The 25,647-nt window shown below is 38.8% G+C and overlaps 1 protein-coding gene across 2 annotated transcripts in view; it reads right to left on the bottom strand.

Annotated features, from left to right (window-relative positions):
• The window catches only part of PCCA (propionyl-CoA carboxylase subunit alpha), a 355,122-nt gene that overhangs the window by 289,508 nt on the left and 39,967 nt on the right, over positions 1-25,647 (bottom strand). For both annotated transcript variants that reach the window (XM_067713375.1, XM_067713376.1), the window contains exons 5-6: positions 9,417-9,530; positions 7,496-7,549 (exon numbers count right to left, since the gene is read on the bottom strand). In XM_067713375.1, coding sequence (XP_067569476.1) covers positions 7,496-7,549; positions 9,417-9,530 — 168 coding nt within the window. The remainder of the gene's footprint in view (positions 1-7,495; positions 7,550-9,416; positions 9,531-25,647) is intronic.

Here is a 25,647-nt window from a genome sequence, read left to right on the forward strand (position 1 = left end):
AAAAAAGGTTCTGAAGAACACAGTAGCAGGACAGGAATAAAGACACAGACATAGAGAACGGACTTGAGGACAACGGGGAGGGGGAAGGGTAAGCTGGGACGAAGTGAGTGGCATGGACACATATACACTACCAAATGTAAAATCGATAGCTAGTGGGAAGCAGTGGCATAGCACAGGGAGATCAGCTCGGTGCTTTATGCCACCTAGAGGGGTAGGATAGGGAGGGTGGGAGGGAGACGCAAGAGGGAGGAGATATGGGGATGTATGTATATGTATAGCTGATTCACTTTGATATAAAGCAGAAACTAACACACCACTGTAAAGCAATTATAATCCAAGATATATTAAAAAAAAAAAAAAAAAAAGCATGACCCAACTACATGAGGGCTACAGGAGACATGTTTTCAATATAAGAGTCAGATGGAGAAAAACAAATCCTGCCAACAGTAAGCATAAGACACTTGAGAGTCTTCAGAGTCAAACATTAAGCAACTTGTCCAAGATCACAGGGATATGAAGTGGCGGAGCAAGAATTTTAACTCTGACTCCAGACTGTGCTAATACTGCAGGGGAGGGAAAGAAGAGGGAGAAGGAAAGCCCGAGTATAAAATTCAAACTATTTTAACCTCAAGCAAAGGGCAGAAAATCCCAGCCTCATCAAATCCCAGATTCTTAACCTTCCTATTGAAATCACCCGCCAAACCCCACAACTCTAAATGTATTTGCCTTATCTACATCCTTAAAGACTCCCTAAAAATAGAAGATTTTTCTTTTTCAGGTATCCACTTTAGAGCATTTCTACTCAGCATCATCTTCAAATTCTTCAACAAACAGTCTAGAAGCTGAACTCTAATCCAACATGTTCTCAAACATCTCAAAGGACATTCTGTTATGATAAGGGTTTTATGAAGCTTGTTTCATAGGTATTCATTAAGCCTTTTGAACATGACATATTTAAAGTCACAATTTAAAACATATTACAAAATTGCTGTCAAAAGGATAAGAGTCACCAAATCTCTCCTCTAAATTCAGGGAGACATTATTAATTCAACATAAGTATCCCAGAGAGGAAAAAGGCATCAGTGACTCTTCTGTAGCTCTACCAGCTCACTCAAGTATTATACTTTACCTATAAAGTCAGCAAAACCAAGTGAAGACAGTTACTTTCACCGGCATCCAAGATCACAAGACCAAAAAAAACAAAAGAAATACTCTGTTTTTAGACCTTAACAATGGTACACCAATGAGGGGGAAAAAGGGAGCAGAAAGAGAACAACTTCCACCAATAGTTTAAAAAAAAAAAAAAAAGGTGCCAGCCAAAGCTATCAATTAAAAACAAAACACTAACAATCCAGTCTAGTTCCAATTCATCTTAGAAGTAGTTTGGAACATTTACTGAGCATGGGATTTACAGTCAAAGACTTTTGTAAGAAACTATACTCTCACTTTCTAGCTATGTGACATTGGGCAAGTCATTCATTCTGAGATTGTTCTCTCTTCTATAAATCATAATACACCACAGATTGTCATAAAGATTAAATAAGAATGTTGCAAGTATATCTGCAGGTAGGTGTTCCACATCTATTTTTAAGAGCCTGGAGAAGGGAAGAAAAGTTCTGTGCCACTTCTTTTCTTATGAACAAACAAAATCCTACTTCAGCAAATAAGAGTACCCTGTATAACAAATCTACAGCAAATTCTAGCAGGCAAACACACACGCATGCGTGCGCTCCAGAAGAATACAAATTTGGTAGCAGTGGCAGTCTCTAGGAATTTAAACTGGGGGCTGGGGTCAGAGGTTCACAGATGGAAGAAACCTTATTTTTCAATGTATACATGTGACTTAAGTTTCTGAAGATTTTACATTCTCAAATTTTTTTCACTTTAACATAATAAAATCAAAGACCTGTGTCCAAAATGGAAATTCTAATAATGTTAATGGTAAGAATATCTATGTAGTTAAAACTAGATGTCTAAAAAATACAGTGTAGTATTAACCTTTCTTAAGCCACGACGTATGTCACACACAAAACATACTTCCAGGAGCTACCCAGATCACAACCTATATAGATAAAATAGGAGTTATAAACAAATTTGGGCTTGCAAGGTCTACGGCTCTCTTTTTTTTTCCTACTCAAGAAAAAGTTTTTTTCAAATATGAGTGAATAGGGTATCATATTGATCGTTTTAAATTCACTCTAAACTATTTTAAGAACAAAAATATTGTTAAATAACATCATTAGAAAACTTGATAACTTCATAATTTTAGTATCAGTTGCCAAGTACTTAAAGCACATTTCACAACTCTAACACACCATGGATTACAACCTCACGACAGAAGACCGATGACCTAGCAAAAGGCTTTCTTCAAATTTCTATCTACACAACCTGATCATGTGCTGCCTCTGTTATTATAAAGTGCGGGAACAGATTTCTATGGGCTTTGGCTAAGTTCCCTACAGTTACCTGGTTTTCACTGTTTGGTTTCTCACTCTTTCCAACTAAGCAAACCAGGGTACAGTTTTTTTTTTTAAGTGCTCTGTACTTATGGTCAGCCAACCTAGGTCAAGTCCTGATTCTATTACTTACCAATATAGTGTGACTGTTGGCAAGTCACTGCACCTGAGTCTCAGTTTTCTTTTTGTTAAATGGTTGCATGAATTAAATGAAATCATATATGTCAAAGTATTTTTAAATTACATTATCATGCGTATGTGTATAGGAATAATATATCAGATTATTAATCTCAACAAGAAAAAAATCTACACGCACAAAATACACATTAAAACTACCAGATTAATTTCCCCAAAATGCTAATTTTAACTATCTCATTCTCAAAAAAAGAATAAAAAAAACAACTCTTCAGTAGCTCTCCCCATCTACTGAAGTAATAATTATTAACTAACACCTGTAATGATAAGGTGATTTGCCTTATCTTATCAATGCCAGATTCTGTGCTAAGTTCTTTATACATGTTGTTTCTAACTTTCACAACAACCCTACAGGGTAGGTGTCATTCTCTTCATTTTAAAGATGAAAAAACTTGAGCTATTTCCCAATTTCGCTATTATGAACCTTACAATGAACATTTTTAAAGTACATCTTTGTAGGTGAAATTCTTAAGAGTGGAAATGTTGAGTCAAAGAATATATACGTTTTAAATTTTGGTAATACCAGCAAATTTCTGGAACAAAAAAAAAAGATAAAAGGGGGCTGAAATAATTTATACTCCCAAGAACAAGACACTTCCTGTACACTTGTCTACCCTGGATGTTACAGCTATTTTTTAAAAGTATGGTTAATCCAATGGATAAAAAAAATCTCATTATTGTTTTTGAAGTAGTTACATTCCTTACCTTGCTAAAAAGTCTCCAACAAAAGGTGATAAAAAAATACAATCATCAAACCTCAACTGCTTCCCACAGTTCCCTTCTCCACCCTCAATGCTGAGCATTCTGGATAGAACACACTATCTGTATGCATATATACACATATCTTCTAAATACATGGATAAGACCCATACATGAAACACAAATTATTGAATCTAACATAAATTTCTCATAAAGATAACTACTGTAACTTATAATGCTGTGCTGCATTAAAATATGATATGACAACATGAAAAAACATACACATAAAAACCAGAAAGATAACTAAAAACACTATGAAATCTCTTTAAATCTCATTTAATCTTTAAACCACTTTTTCCAGGGGCAGATAGTTTAACTTTTCAACCCCCTTTCGTAAACTCCAAAAGAATTCCTTTTCTTAACTCTAACAGTCCTCACAGCCTTCCACTACTGTTCCTTTACTGCTCAGAATACAAGGAGCCCAGAGAGGAAATACAGAATAAAAAACATTTTGGAAATAAAATGTGTGCTCAGCATATTAAAACTACTGAAAATTACTATTCTTTATAAGGATTATTTGTAGCTTTGAATTTTCCATTAATTGTTTAAGCAAAGACATGATTTTGTTTAAATCATGTACAGTAGGGATTCTATATAATCTGATCCCATTTCGTGTAAATTAAGCATAAAGAATAATTCGTCTTGGGCTTCCCTGGTGGTGCAGTGGTTGAGAGTCCGCCTGCCGATTCAGGGAACATGGGTTCGTGCCCTGGTCGGGGAAGATCCCACATGCCGTGGAGTGGCTGGGCCCGTGGGCCATGGCCGCTGAGCCTGCGCGTCCGGAGCCTGGGCTCCACAGCGGGAGAGGCCCGTGTACCGCAAAAAAAAAAGAATAATTAGTCTTGTAAAGAAAACATACAAAGTTTAGAATGCTTTTAACAATTGGCTTATGGTACTTTCTAAAGCAAATAAATAGCACAAACTCAGAAAAAAAATTCAAGAAATCATCTTATTCAAAGCTGTTAACTAAAAACAATATACCAGATGATAAGGCACAAATAGTTTTTCTATAAACAAAGTAAATATTATGCTGATCTTTGAACAGCAATTTAAAGAAAAAGAAACAAAAAACAGAACCAGAAATTAATGAGGGGCAGGGAACCTCCACATTTGATTACATTTCAAACATAAGTTACAGCATACATAAGTTATAGTAAAAGGAACTCCACAGTATTAAAGTTTAAAAATTTCTTTTCCAGACTTCCCTGGTGGCACAGTGGTTAAGAACCCACCTGCCAATGCAGGGAACATGAGTTGGAACCCTGGTCCGGGAAGATCCCACAAGCCGCGGAGTAACTAAGCCCATGCGCCACAACTACAGAGGCTGTGCTCTAGAGCCCGTGAGCCACAACTACTGAAGCCCGCACGCCTAGAGGCCATGCACCGCAAGGAAGAGTAGACCCCGCTCACCGCAACTAGAGAAAGCCCTCGCACAGCAAAGAAGACCCAATGACAGCCAAAAATAAAATAAACTTTAAAAAAGATTTCTTTTCCATATTCTGCTCATCTTTCTTGCCAAAAGTTGCTGCCAACATAGTAATCTATTACCACTATCTTAGAAATCAGATTCTAAGAATATTCCCAGTTTGAGACAATAACTATCAAATTTCAATGGTTCGTCACCAACCACACAAACAATGTTGATATGCATAACAAAATCTGTATGCAATTTTATTTCACTGTTATTTTTATGGAACTCACCAGCTATAGCCAGATATTTCAAAAGGTCCATTTTAAATGGCATACTCCAATGGGAAAAGTTTTTAAGCTAGGAAAATTATATCCCAAATAAGAATGTTGCCATGATGCACAAAAAGAGAGGTTAGTTATCACCAGCTACATATTTTCATGGTGAATAAAAACACATGGCAATACCGCTTTCTAGTTACAAAACAGTCCCTTCTGTGACAGGAGGAAAGTTTTCTTGCAGGTTACTGTTCCGTAATTCTTAATCTAATAATATTTACTTAATCTTTCCATTACATTCATTGAACTCACTACGTAGAAATCATTAGAATATAAAACAAAAGGGAAACAAAGAATGAGAAGACCAAGTCTCTTACCTTAAGAGGACATTAAAATACAGAAACAATTTTTACATAATATGGAAGGTGGTATGCCAGATAAGGAAAAAAAAATTTTAATGCTCTAGAAGACAGAGGAAAGAGATTACTTCTCACCAGAAGAACACGGAAAACTAGCCTGGTAGGGGTAACATGAACTGTGCTTTTAAGAATAGACAGTAGTAAGAAATGTGGGACCAGGGGACAGGTGTGACCACTGAGGAGAGTGATGGAAAAGACAGAACAGGAGAGAACCAGCCACATTTGGGAATAGCATGCTGTCTGGTTTGCCTAAGGCATAACATTGATAAAGGAAAATGGAGGAGATAAAATTAGAAAAGCAAATGAGAAAGGAAGGTAGTCATACATTTTATACCCTTTTCTCTAACATGAAACCCCTGACGGCACAATCTTATCTTCATTTACAGAGAACTTGAACTTCTTCATAATATTTTTTTCCCTTAAGTCATTTGTGTAGCTGACTTATTTTCCACAACATGACTGTGAGCTCCTCATGAGCAGGCGGCACATCCAATTCATTTTTATATCCTTCTCAAATGCCTTGAACATAGCTATCAAATAAGCCCTTTTTAATGACTGAATAAATGCATGAATAAATATACTTGTCATATAATTTCACTTCTCCCAGACTCAGATATTCATCTATACCAGGAGCCGGCAAACTTTTTCTATAAAGGGCCATACAGTGAATATTTATTTACAGGCCACTCGGTCTCTGCTATAGCTACGCAACTCTGCTGTTCTAGAGCAAAAGCAGCCACAGACAAGAGGTAAGTGAACAAGCAGGGCTGTGTGCCAATAAAACTTAATTCACAAAAACAGGCAGCAGCTGCATTTGGCCCATGGACCACAGTTTAGAGACTCCTCACCTATACAAACTTAAATATATTATATTGTACAAATACATTTAAAATGTATTATATTCAAATCATTTTCTTACATAATGACAGAACCTCAGCCAAAATTTCAAACTAGACGATAATAAAAAGGGGTATAAACAGGAAAATGTGGATACACTACACAAAACCTGGTAAACCTGGACCTTTGGATACTTACACCTAATACACCTCTCCAGACATGTGTTACTATTATCCACCTGCGTGACTTTACGTCACAACTTCTTTAGGCCTCAGTTTAATCTACAGGCCTTAGCTTTTAATCTATAAAGTAAATTGGTTAAAACAGATCATTCTGGGCTAGAATTCTATGATCTTAAGAATTGTCCAAATTAAATTTATGAATTTTAAGTGAAAATTTCATCTTGAAAATGGTAATTGCATTCATAAATAATTCTGAATACATGGAAGAACAAAATATAAGCATATCACAGAAACAAAGTATAATATATTAAAATATTAAGTTAACTTAATACCTGAGATAATTGATCTAATGAGCTTTTCAAAACATTATCAATATCATATTTTAGTACCTGAAAACTAAGGTTTCAGTACCATCTTGAATGTAGTTATAAATACACCTGGAAAATCAGTTTAATAGCAAATATAGGGTCATGCACCTAGTCAGGATGGTGATATCAGGAGGATACTCCTGTCATAAAAAAGAGAAAAAAATTTCCCAAAATAGAGGCAGTAGCAAGATTTGATATTAAATGCCATAATATGCAATAAAAGGGAAAAAACAGAATCTTACTTCTGGCTTCACATTCTATGCTCATGGTAAATAATTAATGAATCACTGGACTCCCTGATGTATTTACCTAAAGTCTGAAATGTTTAATTTTAAAAGTCAAAGTCCACACATGTTATAAACTAGGTATCATTCATTAGGTGTAATGGTGATTTTACAACTTTTCCATTTTCACGCTTCAAATCAAGACTTAGGTTACAGAATAAAAGTCTTCACTTTTCCCAAACTATTTTCAAAGAATCGTTGGGTCAATGAAAAGTCTGTAACTCATCACTACCCATATTTACAAAAGCAACACCGTTACGCTGCTTTCTGAAATATAAGTTAACAGTTTCTTGTTCCTTACAAACTTACCAAACATTTGGCAAATTCTTTATTTTCTGAAAGAAATCCATAACCTGGATGTACCTTAGAAATGAAAACAAAAAGCACTTTCAGTTTTACCAATTTGCAAAACCTTTACAGTAAGCACAACAGAAAAAGCATTAACATGTTTATTGTTCAAGGGCCCTGGAGTAAAGTTACTGACTCTAACATACTGATCTGCTCTAACTCAGTTCTCCCGAGTTCGGACCCAAACGCCAAGAAATCGCCTACTTTATACTCACTTGTAGCACACTACCTGTCTTAACCACAGTCGGGGCCGTCTCCCATCACACCTGCCTGTCCACCTGCACTTGGCTATGCAATTCAACCCAACCCAAACTCTCCCCACTTTTTCTGAGACTAACTTTGGCCACAAGTCTGGAGAATTTTCTAACAGCTGGTGGGTCAAAGAATTATGTTAAAGGAAACCTTTCACAAGATGGATGAAAAACTCTTATTTCCCCTTTCTTTACAGAACCAGGAACTGCTACTTTCCCAAACCCTGGCTACTAAGCCAATGAACATATTTTATTCCTGACAATATTAATATATTCAGCCACTACCCAATGAACAGTTTTTGTCAAACCTAACTAAAATCGAAGTTTGGTTTTACCTTTTCATCATTCTCTGAATTTATTTTTCTTCTAATATCTACTCTTCTTTCCCTCCTCATCCCACTCAGCCAGTCACAACCACTTCACGCTCTCCTCTCTCACAAGCCACGTTGCAACAATTTAAATTCTACCATCCTGTTCTAACCAAGTAACTTTTGACCAAACATAAATTTAGCCACCCTATTATCAGTCAGTATTGAATATATTTCTAGGAAAATAATTCTGCTATAAGTCAAATTTCTAAATGAGTCAGTATCATAATCTAATCTAGAAGTATCTACACATTTAAGATTTTTTTAAATGCTAGACTAAGCTTTATGAACATGGTACAGAATAATTTACACTACTACATCACAGGAAAAGAGTTTCACTCCAACAGTTTCATTTCATATAAACATTCAACTAAAGATTGTATTCTGATAATCTATAGTTAAAAGAGTTTTACCTTCATTAACTCTGCTAGTAAACTGTAACATCTATAATATGCGTTCATGAATTCAGTTTTTTATTTAAACATGCATCTTACTAAAACATTTCTTTCAAAAGAAATGTGAACACTAACTGAAGCACTCCAGGCTAACTGCTGGTGTTGGCTGCTTCCATCCAATTTTAGAGATAACTCTACGTAGTTTTTTTTAACATTACATGTAATTAGTTCTCTGATAAAAACATACACATACACACACACACAACGACAACAATAACAACAACAACAACTATAACAAAACACTATTCCTGATGTCAGAACCCAGTTTTTTCATTGGATTCTACTCCAAACAGAATTGGGGGTGGGGAGAATTACTGATTTCTCCATGTAAATTATGTATATTCCATTGACACTATCAAACTAAAATAATTACCAATTGCATCATTTTTATTTCTGGAAGTATAACAAGGCATACATAATTTTTAAATGATTAAAACAGGGTCTTTTGGATCCTGTTTGTAATACATATTTTTTAATACTCTTATAACACTGAAAGGGTTAATTCTCAAAATTAATTGGGATTTCTTTTTTTTTTTTTTTCCCCCTAGCAAATCTGGAAATGAACTGAAACTGCTCCCTGGTGTGAAAGCTGAATCCAGCAGCCACCTGCAGGATCAGTAACCAACACTGTCAGATGCTACAAAGCCTCTGATTTCCAGTAGCGAATTCGGCCACATTTAACTCATGTGACATGAACTGCAACAGCATTTTCAATCATTCTTTCTTATTTTTTTTTTTAAATACAAACTCTAGTGTTCTGCTCACTACATATGAAACAGCTGCAGTAGACAGATTCATTCAGACTCACAGCTTGGGCCCCGGTTTTCTTAATGGCTTCCATGATGGCATCCATGTTGAGGTAGCTTTTACTGGTGGGAGCTGGGCCAACACAGACCGCCTCATCCGCCATTTTCACGTGAACCTGAAGAGACAAATCTCTGCATTAACAGATCCTCCCAGCAAAAAGAACTATCTTCATCTGCAAGTATACACAAATTGCAAATCTGAGTGTTTCCCGTATCATTTATGTAGTCAGATCTCTCTCTGAATATGCATTAAGAAATTACAATGTAATAAGCTCAGGAGCTATATTAACCTTGATTTCATTAATTACAAGCCTAATCCACTAACCAGATAATTTCCATAATATTCATACAAATTTGATTAAGTAAAATCACAGCAAACAACTTTAGCCTCCTATTCAGTTCATCTATACGTAAACCTTATATCAAAAACTACTCTGTTACATGTAGCCAGGGTAGCCCAATATTTTCATAACAAGCATTCATGCCCAGTTCTAAGCAAGCTCCCCAGGAAGTGGGGATAATTAGAGAAACTGAATGAAGGGATGCAGTGAGTGTCCCTGCACAGCATCAGGTCAGCACCAGGCACAAATTAAAGCCCAGGACTAAAGAGTTCAGTATCACTACACATGAGCCAGAAAATCTTGAGAATCGTTTAAATACTCTCACATTTGATCCTCACCCATTTTAACCTTTATTCATAAAAGAACTGATATGTGCATTCAGTTCTAAACCTACTCCAAATTCAGGAATATATGCTCCATTTTTAAGACTACTTACTACACACTGTTTCAAATCTATTTTTGCTTAAGAAAGCCTAGGCATTCAATACAAAATAAATTGCTTACTTCTAAAAGAAATCTATTCTTTTAAAATGATGAAAGGGATTCATGTATTTTTGAAACGGCTTTTCCTAAGTTTTCCAGTGTAAGTTTAAATAAATTTAAACTCCGTTTAAATTTATTTTACAAGGCAGACATTAAAAACTGGAACACATTCATATACCTGGACATGTATGACCCTCCTCCAAAAAGTCTAAGGTAGAAAATATTCTTGAGTATTGCTAAGTTATATTCTTCAGATGTAAAGTAGTTTTTAAAGAAGCATTTTGTTTTAAATGAGGTCTATCAAAAAAAAAAATCAAGTCATCTTTTAGAAAGCTCAGAGTTCTCTTTATCTATTCAATAAATATTTTCAAACTAAGTAAAAAATTATATTGTGTATTGAAAGGTTAAAGATACCTGCTACCCAAGGGATTAATAGATCAATATCTTAATATAAAAGACTCAAATCTATGCAGTTTAATTTCTTTAATAACACCCAAGGAAAGGCAGCCACGCTCGCAAAAGGATCCTAAATATTCCCATGTTCAAAGCAAGGCTCTCCTTTATATCTTGCTTATTCCCAACTTCAAGTTGCTCTTCTCCCCTCAGACCAGAATGCCCCCTCTTCTACTGCCCTCTGCCCAATTCAGCAATTTTTTACAACAGCAATTTTGTTTTTGTAATTGTAGTTGTGGGTTTTCTCTATAAGAAAGAAATTGAATACTGAACAATCTTTTGAAAAAAATGCATTAGTCAGGGGCTTCCCTGGTGGCACAGGGGACACGGGTTCGTGCCCCGGTCCGGGAAGATCCCACATGCCGCAGAGCGGCTGGGCCCGTGAGCCATGGCCACTGAGCCTGCGCGTCCGGAGCCTGTGCTCCGCAGCGGGAGAGGCCACAACAGTGAGAGGCCCGCGTACCGCAAAAAAAAAAAAAAAAAAGAAAAAAAAAAAGTGCATTAGTCAGGTGGGGATAAAGTATTTAAAGTTAAATCTACACTTACTCTGTATATTTTATTTCCTGCCAGGTACTACCTATTATTAAAGATGCATTTAAAGTTCCACTTCTACCACTGGGTCTTCAGATGAATCTCCTTTAATCTGAACTCCAGTAGTACAAGGTGCAAATTTTGGCATTTAATCGCATCCTGCCCAGTAATGTCATTTTGACTCCTTTACAGATTATGTCTGTTACAATTTATACACTCTCCTTTTCCAGATCATAAGATCCTGCAAGGCAGAAGTTGTGTCTTAAATTCCTTTTCGTGAAAAATCTCTCCCAGCACAGTTTTATTGCTACAAGCTTTTAAATTCATAGATACACTTGGATGACAGTTTAATAATTTTCATTGTTAAGCCACTGTCTTTGAGGTAAAAAGCTACACTAAATTAAATCTCCAATCTTAGCAATACATATGGCAACTGAGAGTTGTACGTGGTGGGGAGGGGGATTAAAATATGTACACATGCATCCCTGTCTCCAAATTTTCTATAATAAATAGGCATCAAAAAGTTAAAAAAGGGGCTTCCCTGGTGGCGCAGTGGTTGAGAGTCCGCCTGCCGATGCAGGGGACACGGGTTCGTGCCCCGGTCCGGGAAGATCCCACATGCCGCGGAGCGGCTGGGCCCATGAGCCATGGCCGCTGGGCCTGCGCATCTGGAGCCTGTGCTCCGCAACGGGAGAGGCCACAACAGTGAGAGGCCACAACAGTGAGAGGCCCGCGTACCACCTAAAAAAAAAAAAGTTAAAAAGGAGGGGAATCCTAATAATATTTTGACTTATTTACTTCCAGTCTTTTCTCTAAATATACTTTTGTAACCAAACTGCATATATAATTTTGCATCCTTTTGTTTTTTAACTATCATCATAATAGGCATTTTTCCTATGTTATCACAAACTCTTTGTAAACATACTGAGAATCTAGCTCAGAGCCTAACATTTTAGCAGATCATTAATACTGTTTGAATAACCATTCAAATAAATACATCAAAAGCAGGTCAAAACTGCTTAGGGGGGCTTCCCTGGTGGCGCAGTGGTTGAGAGTCCGCCTGCCGATGCAGGGGACACGGGTTCGTGCCCCGGTCCGGGAAGATCCCATATGCCGCGGAGCGGCTAGGCCCGTGAGCCATGGCCGCTGAGCCTGCGCGTCCGGAGCCTGTGCTCCACAACGGGAGAGGCCACAGCAGTGAGAGGCCCACGTACCGCAAAAAAAAAAAAAAAAAAAAAAACTGCTTAGGGACTTTACAAAGAAAGGCAAAACATGCTGTTTCTAAAGGGGTTGGTTGGTTTCTTTTCTTCTATTTCTCAGAAACAAACCTTACTTTAGGGTAGAGGCCTATATTAACATCTCAAGCCCACAGTCTAAGACAGGGTCAGTACCAGCAAAAATGCTTGGCAAAGCCATTTGAAAGAAAAAAACTAGAACCCTCTGCTGCCTTAGTTCCCAAGGAGATACTTCTGAGTCAACCACGAAAGGATAGTTTAAAAAAACTTCTGAAACTCAATTTCAATTTTGTTGTTATTGTTGTTCTAAATGACTAAGGTGATTATTATTTCTTTAATAATATAAAACAAACTGCATTCAAGCAGTGCAGAGGCTCTTCTGAAGAATGACTTATCTTTTTTAAAATATTTATTTATTTATTTTTGGCTGCTGGGTCGTCGTTTCTGTGCGAGGGCCTTCTCTAGTTGCGGCAAGCGGGGACCACTCTTCATCACGGTGCGCGGGCCTCTCACTGTTGCGGCCTCTCTTGTTGCGGAGCACAAGCTCCAGACGCGCAGGCTCAGTAGTTGTGGCTCACGGGGCTAGTTGCTCCATGGCATGTGGGATCTTCCCAGACCAGGGCTCGAACCCCTGCATTGGCAGGCAGATTCTCAACCACTGCGCCACCAGGGAAGCCCCAAGAATGACTTATCTTCACCTACACTGACTAGATGTATCTGTCTCAAAAATTTCAGTATCTTGAAAAATATTGATTCCTTTTCTATATATTTCAATAGTAAAAGGAAAATATAACAATCATGGAAAGCTTAACCTGAATTAATCAATTAACCACAGTATTGCTGACTACAAGTTTCAAACAGAAAAACAGAAGATTTTAAGTAGCAATACTAAGTAAAGGAGTTAGTCTTCACAAACTTTTCCAATAGAAAAGTTTCCAATAGGGGTTTTAAAGATTATTAGTTTCCTCCTCAAGCATTTAGTTTTTTTTTTTTTTTTTTTTTTAAGCATTTAGTTTTATATTTGGAAAATTTTTTATTCTTTAAATAGAGGAAAATTACTTGTATCAGCCTTTTATTTTCCAAATAATGATCTAGCAGAACAAAGGATGTGCTTTTCAATTTACAGGACTGAAAAAAAAATCACCTTCCTTATTGACTTTCTGTTTAATGAATTTAAATGCTTAAACATAAATAGGTTAAAAATTGTGCCTCAATTTTAAAACTTTTGAGTTAATGGAAAATTTCATATTAGTCCATTAGATGCCTAAGATATGATAAAAAGATAACTCTGCTTGGTCCCTAACCTTATCAAATAGGTTGCACCTTAGTTAAAAAGTACACTAGGCCAGATCTGAGAGGGAAAGTTTTTAAATACCTTCTAAACAAATAGAAACTGAGAAAAATAGGGAAGACAAGCAGCTTTAAAGATGTTTTTTCATGCTAGGAGATTTTTTTTTTTGAAACCTATCAGTCAATAAGATCTGCAGTCACATGGGCACTATTTACCATGTCCATGGATACTTGAGTTTTCTTTGTGACATCCTTCAATGCAAACAAAACAGTGGGTTGACTACCTATAGGACATAATACATACTAGACACCCTCCTTGCCTGAGAATAGCAATACCTCACACAATCTGGTCAGACTTTAGCATCTACCAAATCTAACCAAATTCCCGAACATCACCAACAAACAAAAAGTACCCTTAAAGACTGAAAAGTGAAAGAAAGGAATGCCAGCTGCATCAATCTTAATTTGAAGAACTGGGAAAAAAATGTTTTTCAAACAAGACAAAACCCTATTTCTAAAGAAAAAAAGAATTCTTCTATTTAATGCAAAGTGTCTGAAGTCTAAAGAGACTTATACAAATGCCAACAGACTAGTATTCTGGCACATCCTTTCTAGAAAGGCATTTTGATCCTTAGAAAATAAATAATTTTTTTTAAGTCAGTAAATATTACATTTGCTTTGATTCCATTTTGTATAACTACATATGTAGCATCATGACAAATTTATTCACGATTATTTTTAGATGGAGGGATTAGTAACTTTACTATTTTTTCTGCTGTTATAATTTACATAATTTTTCAAGTGGTAAAACCAAAAATTAAAAATTACAGGGAAAAAGAGAGAAGGTTTTTGCCGGATGTAAAACTCCCAACCCATTTTCTACAATCTTGTTTTCACATCACAAAAGGGAACTGACCCTGAATCAATCCTGTAACCAAAACCAAGTTTTTTTAGTCTTTGTTTGGCAGGAATGAGCTTCTGAGGATATGGCAAGTAACAAAAGAAGGCAGAGCAGCATGACTAGAACCATATTCTCCTACCACTGACCCTGGTAGAATCATCCAGGGAGAATCAGAAGGGATGGAGGAGGGGGAATGAGATGCCAAGTATGAGAGGAAAACCTTAGCAAAAGCAATGTTGATGAGCTGAGACCACAGTGAAATGGATTGTGGGCTACAGCTGGGAAGAAACTGAGGTACGTTTGGAAGGTCAGGGGCAAGGGTGTTGGTACGATGGGTTGTAGAGTTTAGGAGAGGCAGAGTGATAGCTGAGAAGGGGTTTGGAGTGTGGTTTTAGCTTAACAAAAACTTGAACAAATGCCTTTGGGAAGGAATCTACGGAAACTAAGGAGCTAAAAACACCCGAGAGATGAAATCATCTCCAGTATTTCTGACAAGCGAGCAGTGGCAGAGCTAAGAGGTACTGGGAGGCAACAGATGGGGGGGAGGGATAGAGCCCATCTCTCCCCAACACACACACACAATAAATACAAACTAGTATTTAAAAAGGAGCGGGGGGAAGAGAAAGTAAAGAAGGAAAGGGGAAGGGAGGGAGGGAGGCAAAGACAGGAAAGATAGACAGAAAAAAAGAGACGGAAGGAAAGCAAGCAAGCCTCTTATGTACTCCAAGACAAGCTCCCAAAGCCCCCACTCCCCATGCCCTGTGCTGCCTGAAGCTCTTCTCTACAGAAATTCTCGAGCCACAACTGCAGAGAAAGCAGCAGGGGTAGGATCAAATTTATCAGACACTCTTGTGTTATAAGTTCATGTTATTGGGATCAGAAAGTGAAATGTACAACTTCCAAATCATCTACAACTTAAACACAAGCATATTTCTCTAAATTTTGACCGTGTTCTTTCCCTTGACCTGGAACATAAATATTGCAGCAACCAAATTTAACTATGCAAACTAAGGTAATCCCTAGGGCAGGGGACAGCAAACTATAGTGAAGGCCAAATCCAGCCCAGTGTCTGTTTTTGTACATGAAATTTTATTGGAACACAGCCATACTTATTCATTTACTTATTGCCCATGGCTTCTTTTGTGCTACAATGGTAGAGTTGAATAGTACAGTCCACAAAACTTAATTTACTATTGGGCCTTTAGAGGAAAAGTTGGACCACCCATGTCCTAGGGCGAGGGTCCCAACCCTCAGGCCGCACAGCAGGAGGTGAGCAGCGGCGAGCTAGCGAAGCTTCATCTGTATTTACAGCCGCTCTCCATCACTTGCATTACCACCTGAGCTCCACTTCCTGCCAGCATTCTGGTGAGTTGTATAATTATTTCATTATATAGTACAATGTAATAATAATAAAGTGCACAATAAATGTAATGCGCTTGAATCATCCAAAAACCATCCCCCCACCCCACCCCAGTCCATGGAAAAACTATCTTCCATGAAACCGGTCCCTGGTGCCAAAAAGGTTAGGGACTGCTACCCTAGGCGATGGCAGAGCAACAAACATCCAGAGTCCCTGGATGTCCTTTGAAATAGACTGGCCTCCCTAACCTAAAATGGCCAGATGTTATGTAAGAGAACATTTGAAAGTCACCCTATTTGAACCACTGTATTGCGTAACATCAATATCTATTACTTGTAATAACATGCTAATATAATCACTATCACAAAAACTGACTCAATTCTTATCAATGAGACGAAGCAGATTAGTGAAATGCAAGTAGTAACTGCACTAGAACACGGCATGTCAATCTGAGAGTTTATGAGAATCAGAGAGGGAAATAATTGGTAGTTTTACACTTTGGGCAGAGAGTTCACCACAGGGCCCGAGCACCCGAACATCCTTGCTGAGTGCTCCAAACAGCAAAGTCTAAACCATCCCTTGATCCTGAGTTTGTTTCTGTAACTAGTCACGTTGGCAACTAAGACAGAAAAGCAACCATAGTGTGACTATTATATACTTGCTTCCTGAGGGAGGGGCACTAGTTTGTTTGCTACTTTGCTAAAAAAGGTGCTGAATCCTTGGCCCTAGCTAGCAAAAATTTTGTGCTCACATCATGTGAGCAAGGCACAAACTGCCTTTTTTCCAAACTCTATTTGCAAAAGTGTCCGTATAGCCAACAGCCCTAGAAGAGCAGGGTAGTGTCTCACTCTGGAGCAAGAGGCAGGGGTGCTAAGAGCCCGTTAGAAAAGATTCATTATGTAAGAAGAACCCTAAAGCTCAGGGTTCTTGTCCCATGATGCAAACCACTGCATGTGCAGGTATCACCTGACCCTCTTCATGTCACCTATGGGAACTGGGACTTGGGAAATCAAGGTAAAATTACTGATACTCTGGGGGGATAGATAAATTGGAAGATTGGGATTGACATATACACACTACTATATATAAAACAGATAACTAATTAAGAACCTACTGTATATCACAGGGAACTCTACTCAATACTCTGTAATGGCCTATATGGGAAAAGAATCTAAAAAAAAGAGTGGATATATGTATACATATAACTGATTCACTTTGCTGTACACCTGAACCTAACACAACACTGTAAATCAACTATGTTCCAATAAAATTTTTTTTTTAATGCTGATACTCTGATCTTGCTACGGCTGTGAGTAATAAACTGTCCTTCATCGCTGACCCAGCAGTCTTATATCTTCTACCAGCACCCATGAAACAGTGAGAGGCTAACTTGTTAGCTTACAAGTTTCAGACCCTTCACAGTTCTTGACAGCCCTGTGTTCCTTAACTGTGACACACACACTGTATTTGTTGGGGCTAAATAGACCAATCACATCCCCCTTGTGGGACTCAAGATGCTACTGTGCTGATGCTCCTACTATTAGCTTTGTTGAGAGCAGTAAACTGTCTTCCTTTGATCAGTGAAGTCCTGCTGTCCTCTTGGCATCGATGGAGTTGTGACAGATTTAACCCTTGCCATCTTCTATGACATGGGGTACTTCCCTGACACATAACTCTTTTAGGGTTTTTTGTTGTTGTTTATTTGTTTGGTTTGTGGGTGGTGAGGAGAAGAAAATAAGAATAAATGTCATAATTTGGAAAGTTAAAAAGAAAAATAACTGATACTGGTTGGTATTTGTCATGGCAAATGCTGCAGGTGAACTCACTAAATCATATTCCAACACTCCTTTCTATCTTGCTTCCCTCCACTATCAAGGGCAGAAAGCAAAAAAGAACATTTCCCAGACTTCTTGGCACTCAGGGCACATATATGTGACCTCAGTTCCACCAGTCAGGCATACTCAAAGAAGTGAGAGCAATGTGAGGCAGGACCCCTGCAGGCAGATAACATCTCATTGACAAACATGGAACTAAAGGTGTCAGTTCTTCTAGGACAGCTCTAGAAGAACTTCTGGGTCGATCCCAAAACATCACAATTGCCACAATGGTCAGTAGTGGAAGTGGGGTTTGTCTGTAACAGACTCATTTTGCCTCCCTGGGTTATCCATATCTTTTGGCCCTTCTGGAGATTCTGAGAGCTACCTTATATGCATTAGAACTAGGATCAGAAAACTTTCTCTTTAAAGGGCCACACTGTAAATATTTTCAGTTTTGTAGAACACAGTCTCTATCAAAACCACTCAACTCTGCCTTTGTAGCACAAAAACAGCCATAGAGAAAACCAAATGGCCACGGCTGTGTTTCAATAAAGCTTTATTTACAGAAACATGCACTGCGCCAGATTTAGCCCATGGGCCATGGTTTTCCAACCCCTACCTTAGAAATGCTTTTCAGTCCAAATTAGTTATGTCAGTCAGAATTCACCAGGGATAAAGTGGCACATTCAAACATGTTTGACTGAAAATAACAAAGAGATGAGCAGAATTAAAGCACCAACAGAGGATGGCAAGGTTTCCAGGGACTAACAACAGTGGGAAGCCATGGCCACTGTGGTCCTGAAGGGGCTCAGAGTGGGAAGAACACAGAGAGCTGGGGAGCACGGGTGACCCAACAGTTACTACCACCCTAGAAGGTTGTGGCCACCACGAGAACTGCAGCAAGGCACGGAAGTGGAGCTGGGATAAACAGCCTGACCTGCTGCTCACGTCTTCAAATAGCCAACCCGAGGCAGAGGTCAAGGAAGCTCAAGAGATATAATCCATAGATGTCAGTCTCCTGAAGACTGATCCATAAAAGAAAAAATTTGATAAATTAGAGTTAATTAAAATTTAAAACTTTTGTTCTTCAAAGACACTGTTAATCACAATGTGATACCACTTTCCACCTGCTAGGATGTCTGTAATCAAAAAGACAGATATATCTGACAAGCATTGGTGAGAAGGAGGAGAAATTTGAACCCTCATACGCTGCTAGTGGGAATGTAAAATGGTACAACTGCTTTGGGAAACAGCCTGTTAGTACTTAAAAAGTTCAGTAGTTATCAAATGACGAGGCAATTCCAATCCTAAGTATATACCCAAGAGAAATGATAATATATGTCCATACAAAGACATATACACAATTGTTCATAACAGCCTTATTCATAGTAATCAAAAACTGGAAACCCAAACACCCAGCAGCTGGTAAACGGACAAACAAAATGTGTTCTATTCATACAACAGAATATTACACAGCCAAAAAAGGCAACAAACTGATACATGCAACAACATAAATCAATCTCAAAAACATTATTCTAAGTGAAAGAAGCCAGACATAAAAGACCAATTATTATATAATTCCATGTATTTGAATTTTTAGAAAATGCAAAACTATAGACAGAAAGCAGATCAGTGGCTACCTAGGTGAAGGTGGGAACAAGAGTGACTGCAGAGGGACAAAAGACATCCTTCTGGGTAATGGCTATGTTCTAAAAGTGAACAGTGGTGAGCATCGCACAACTCTAAAAATACACTATAACTCAATATGCAAACTATAACTCAATAAAACTGTTAAATAAAAATCAGGAAGTTTCATATAAAAATTTTAAATCCACTGTGCTGTGAGGTCTATATGAGACACTCCTGGCACACAGCACAGTGTTATATGCTATTAATGTTTGATTAATGACTCTAACCAATAAAGAGAAAGTTAGGATTCACCTGACAAAGAAGATTCCTAAGATAGAAGCCAACTGAGAAGGGCACTCTAGCAGTACACACAGTGTATCAAATGCATAGAGGCCCGAAAGGGACTAGAAAATGGTAAGGAAGTAATAAGCACCAAAACAGAAGAGACAGTCACCAGTGCTGTGTGCTATAGACAGAAAGCACAGAAAGCACTTTGCTATAGACCACAGAAGGTGGGGATTTAGCTACTGGATCTAATGAACCAGATCTCTGGCAACTCTGGGGACCAACTTAGTAGAATAACAGAAATAGAAGCCAGAATTCCCTGGGTTGAACAGCAAATTCGAAGCAAGAAAAGAAAGAAAAACCGAAGACTAGTCTTTCACGTGGTTTAATCATAATGCTAGGAAATGGGGAATGCAAGAATATTTTACTTTATTTTCTCTACAACTGTTGGTAAAGCACAGTACACACACAAGGTATTCAATAAAACTTTCTGATTGCAGACTGATATAACTTTTCAGAGAGATACCCTCAGAGAAATACCTAACAGACGTGAGTGTGTATGCCTAGGCTCACAAACCTGACTAGAAGTCCCGAGGATGAAAACAAAACCACTGTCAGCAGGCAAATGCATGGCCATGAAAACAAAAGACAACCTAGAAAGAGAGCCTATAAAATTTACAGAGATTCAATGGAAAAAGTTCTGGAGATGGATGGTGGTGATGGCTGCACAACACTGTAAATGTACTTAATGCCACTGAACTGTACAATTAAAAATTAATAAAGTGGTAAATTCCATGTTATGTAATTTTACAATTTTAAAAAAACTATATAGATTCATCACAATTTCCAGACTATCACTGACAAGCAGTTGTTATGAAACAGTTTCAGAAATTAGCTATATAGTTATAGTTATGTGTGTGTGTGTGTGTGTGTGTGTGTGTGTATGGTACCACTTAAGCACTTAAGAAAAATTGTAACAAGGGAAGAAAAAAAGAACACAAAACGAATACTAATAATGAGAGTATGGGCACAGCTCTAGCTTGTAATCATTTTCCACTTACTAAAGAAAAGTTATCACTCAAGGCTCTAGTCATGAAGGCTTAAATATAGTTATGTATTTCTGAATACAGATTTCTGAAACAATGGCACAGTGAGATTCTAGAATAGGATTAAGAAATATTTCCACTGTAATAAGTGTATTTTTTTAAAACAGTGTTTCCAAACCATATGAATAGTTAAATGTCAGTTCTAATAATTTAAATACAAATAGCCACCAATGTCATGAGATACTGAAAACTACTAGAGCCTGGCCAGCACTACCACTGCTCATTATGTGCCACTAATTGATAATGCTACACATAAAAGTGAGTCATCTAGATGTTGTTTTTTGTTTTATTTTAATTACCCAAGTAATGTAAGAATATAACTAGTTTGATAGAAAATTTAAGTTTAAGCAATACAGATAACCACTACTTCTCACCCCCTTAAAGGCCTCCCAGTCCCACCTCCTACCCTAAAAGAAATTATCAACAGTTTTGTATGCATCCTTTCAGACTTACCTAAATATTTTCATATGCCTAGTAGACATAAAAGTGTACGGTTTTAGGGACTTCCCTGGTGGCACAGTGGTTAAGAATCTGCCTGCCAATGCAGGGGACACAGGTTGGAGCCCTGGTCCGGGAAGATCCCACATGCCGCGGAGCAACTTAGCTCATGAGCCATAACTACTGAGCCTGTGCTCTAGAGCCCGCAAGCCACAACTGCTGAGCCCACGTGCCACAACTACTGAAGCCTGTGTGCCTAGAGCCCATGCTCTGCAACAAGAGAAGCCACCGCAATGAGAAGCCAACACACCACAAGGAAGAGTAGCCCCCGCTCGCCGCAACTAGAGAAAGCCCTCGCACAGCAAAGAAGACCCAATGCAGCCAAATAAATAAATTTATCTAAAAAATAATAAAACAGGGCTTCCCTGGTGGCGCAGTGGTTGAGAGTCTGCCTGCCGATGCAGGGGACACAGGTTCGTGCCCCGGTCCAGGAAGATCCCACATGCCGCGGAGCGGCTAGGCCCGTGAGGCATGGCTGCTGAGCCTGCGCATCCGGAGCCTATGCTCCCCAATGGGAGAGGCCACAACAGTGAGAGGCTCGCATACCGCAAAAAAAAATAATAATAATTAAAAAACAAAATAAATAATAAAATAAATAAATAAAAATAAATAAAACAGTGTATGGTTTTGTATCGTGCTTAAGATTTTCTTCCCATAAACTGTATCACACTACATATTATTCTTGAAACTTGCTTAACTGCTACATAACATTCCTGGTAACCTGGGTAAACCATAACATATTTAACCTTTACTCCAATAATTGATACTGCTTCTAATTTGCAGATGTTACAAGCTGCAATAAGATTCCCTGAACATGTCAATCTGTATGCATGTATATATTTCTGTGAGAAAAATACCTGGATGTATAAAGGCTATATAAACTACATGCTTAAAAGCTTATGTCTATTAACACGTCTAGCAGAGATGAATTTCCCCACATCATACCATCACTGAACATGTCTAATTTTATATCTAATGAAAAATGATTCCTTACTAGTTTTTTAATTTGTATTTCTCTAATTATTAGTGCCTTTGGGCATATTTTCATGTTTGTGAGCTATTTGTATTTCTTCTTTTGACCACTGACCATTTTTAAATTTGACACAGGAGAGATCTTATAAAGAAGCAAAGGTATCTTTTGGTTTCTTCCTTTTTTTTTAATTACACATAATACCAAAACATTGTTACTGTTCAAAATAAAGCTAACAACTCTACTGACCATCCCTCTATCCCCATTACATTTTCTCTCTCCAGTGATCACTTCTCAAGTGAGTACGCATTCTTAGACCTTTGTCTATACCAGGGGCTCTCAATAGGGAGCAACTTTGTTCTGCAGCACCCAGTTGGCAATGTATGGAGAGACAGTTTTGCTTGTCACAACTTTGGGATGGAGGGATGCTACTGGGGTCTAATGGGTAGAGGACAGAAATACTTCGAAACATTCTACAATGAGCAAGAGACCCACCTATAAAAAAGAATTACTTAATCCAAAACGCCAATAGTGGGCTTCCCTGGTGGTGCAGTGGTTGAGAGTCCGCCTGCCGATGCAGGGGACACGGGTTCGTGCCCCGGTCCGGGAGGATCCTGCATGCCACGGAGCAGCTGGGCCCGTGAGCCATGGCCGCTGAGCCTGCGCGTCCCGAGCCTGTGCTCCACAATGGGAGAGGCCACAACAGTGAGAGGCCCGCGTACCGCAAAAAAAAAAAAAAAAAACAAAAAAAAAACCGCCAATAGTGTCACAGTTGAGAACCCCTGGTCTGTGCTTTTGTATGATGTATGTAACTATAAAAATATAAAATATTTTTAGTGTGGGTTTTTTTTAAACATTAATAGTATTTTCATATATGTCATTCTACAAGTTCTTTTTAGATCTTTAATATGTCTTAGAGATGTTCTGTCAATATGTAGAGATATACCTCATTATTTTTTAATTACTAAAGAATTCCAAGATATGGCCCTACTGGTTTGCCAACCACTTCCCTGCTGATGGACACTTAGCATGGAGGAATCACCCAGCTGAATGCTCATAATGATGTTTCCTAACCAGACATCCTGTCAATTGCCCCAGGTCCCCCTTCCTGCTCTGGATCTTTCTCTTCTGGAACTGCTCCCTTCTTTTACAGACATCCTCTCCTGTCTATGTTACAGACTGAGGTTTTCTACTGAATGATCCCATCTGCTATCTTTTAGAAATTCCTCATCATTTCCTGCACTATACTCCCCACTCTGTTTTACACCAAAATTCTGGTTTTTTATTTTTCTTTTGGATTTTTCTTTTTAACCATTTCTCTTCCCTGGGAATTTGGAACAGGAAGATGAAGTCTGACTCATCCCACCAGCCTGAATTAGAAGTCAGGAACTTTAAAATTTTGTAATTTTTTACCACAGAAAATACAGCATGTATATTTTAATTTAAAAATTATGATCAATATAGTTTTCCAAAATGAAACAGTTAAAAGTATTTTTAAGACTGTCATGAAAAAATATCAACAAATCCTTACAGAGAATCTAATTTGGAATAAAAATAGGTACGTGAACATGATCATACAGTTCCTAAACTACTACAGCCACAAATGCAACCTGGCTACGGGTAACACACGTTACCATTCCTCTATTCATGCATCTTAATGTTGGGTATCTTTTTCCTAGCATCCATTCTACCAGATATCTGGGCATTCCTAGGAACTCGAAACTCTGGCTTTCTAACCTCAGATTCCATTTCCCAAATTATCCAATATTGCTGCTGGGTTCACAAAGGACATGAAAACTCTTGATTTACGGTGTATGATTTTGGTTGGTTTCTCACCAAAGAGCTTCAGATGAATATTAAAACAGCAAAATCAACCATCCCAATGCTCTTCTTTCTGAAAATTCCTGGTACTCTACAGTTAGCTCCTTTACATGAAGCAGCAATCACCAAAAGCAGTTAAGGACCTTAAAAAAGTTTTCACTAGCACAGTCATTCTCATGAAGCCATCAAAAAATCTGGGAAATGTTTTTATTTTCTCTCTAAAAATAAATACTCTTCCTTCTCACCAACTCCCAAAAAAGAACACTCTTCTTTACCAGACGACTGGATGAGTACTTTGAAGGAGCTCCAAAAACAATTTTGATTTCTCCTTATTCCAAGCCTAATAATTAACCTTGATAGTTACAGATCCAAAGTGATTTTGCCATTCATTGAATTCACCTGCAAATCCATGACTGGGCCCAGCTACCAGGAACAGAACAAAAGCTGAGAAGTGCTCCTCTGGGGACTCAGTCTACAGACTATGAGAAACAAACTCAGATAAACAGAGCAAAGGTATCAGGAATGAAGCAAAGATGGGTCTCTCATCTTCTACCTTCCTTGGAATTGAAACACCATGTAAGGTGGAGAATAAGAATCAAAAAGGGGGGAGGGGCTTCCCTGGTGGCGCAGTGGTTGGGAGTCCGCCTGCCGATGCAGGGGACATGGGTTCGTGCCCGGGTCCGGGAAGATTCCACATGCCGCGGAGCGGCTAGGCCCGTGAGCCATGGCCGCTGGGCCTGCGCGTCCCAAGCCTGTGCTCCGCAACGGGAGAGGCCACAACAGTGAGAGGCCCGCGTACCGCAAAAAAAAAAAAAAGCAGGGGGGGAAGCACATAAATGTGTCAAGGGAGATGAAGTTACCTGCTAAGTTGAAGCATGACCCATCTCCTGAGGTTCTGCCCCTTACAGGGAGCCTGGCACACTCTGTTAGGCCACAGGTGAACATCATCAGATAGAAGTCCAAGCATGTAACTTCAGTGAGCTTACCAGCTGCATAGAAGTACTGTAACAGAGTGGGGCAGTGCACAGCCCTTGCTGCGCACTTATCAAGGGTGGACGTTGCTGGGCGCCCTTAGCAACCCATTACCAGGCAACGGTTATGGATAGAGGAGCGGTTAGAGGTCCTGCTCAGCCATTAGTCGGAACCGATGAGCTGCCATTAGTGGGCTATTCAGCCAAGAGTCGGCAGAGCAGTGATCGTCAGGTGGAGAGTGAGGTAAGAGACGGATCCCGGCCTCCTCCCTGGGGCCCTCCAGTTCACCTGACCTCTGCGACCTAATGGCAGCAGCCACCTGCATGGGACACAGTCTGCAGGACCTGGCCCCCACCGTTTGGGCCGCCTGAGGAGCCTGAGGGCCAGTTGGGTCCTGGGCGTCTGGCTCCCTCGGTGATGACAGCTGGGCAGGCTCTGGGGACCAGGCCCTGAGGGAGCCGCCAGCTGAGATCTGCCTCTTCAGCCAGGCCTGGGCACTGGCGGGAGGACCCAGCCTGGGTGCTGGATGAACGCTCTGGGG

Source organism: Pseudorca crassidens, chromosome 18, assembly GCF_039906515.1.
Source record: "Pseudorca crassidens isolate mPseCra1 chromosome 18, mPseCra1.hap1, whole genome shotgun sequence".
In the NCBI taxonomy this organism is placed as follows: domain Eukaryota; kingdom Metazoa; phylum Chordata; class Mammalia; order Artiodactyla; family Delphinidae; genus Pseudorca; species Pseudorca crassidens.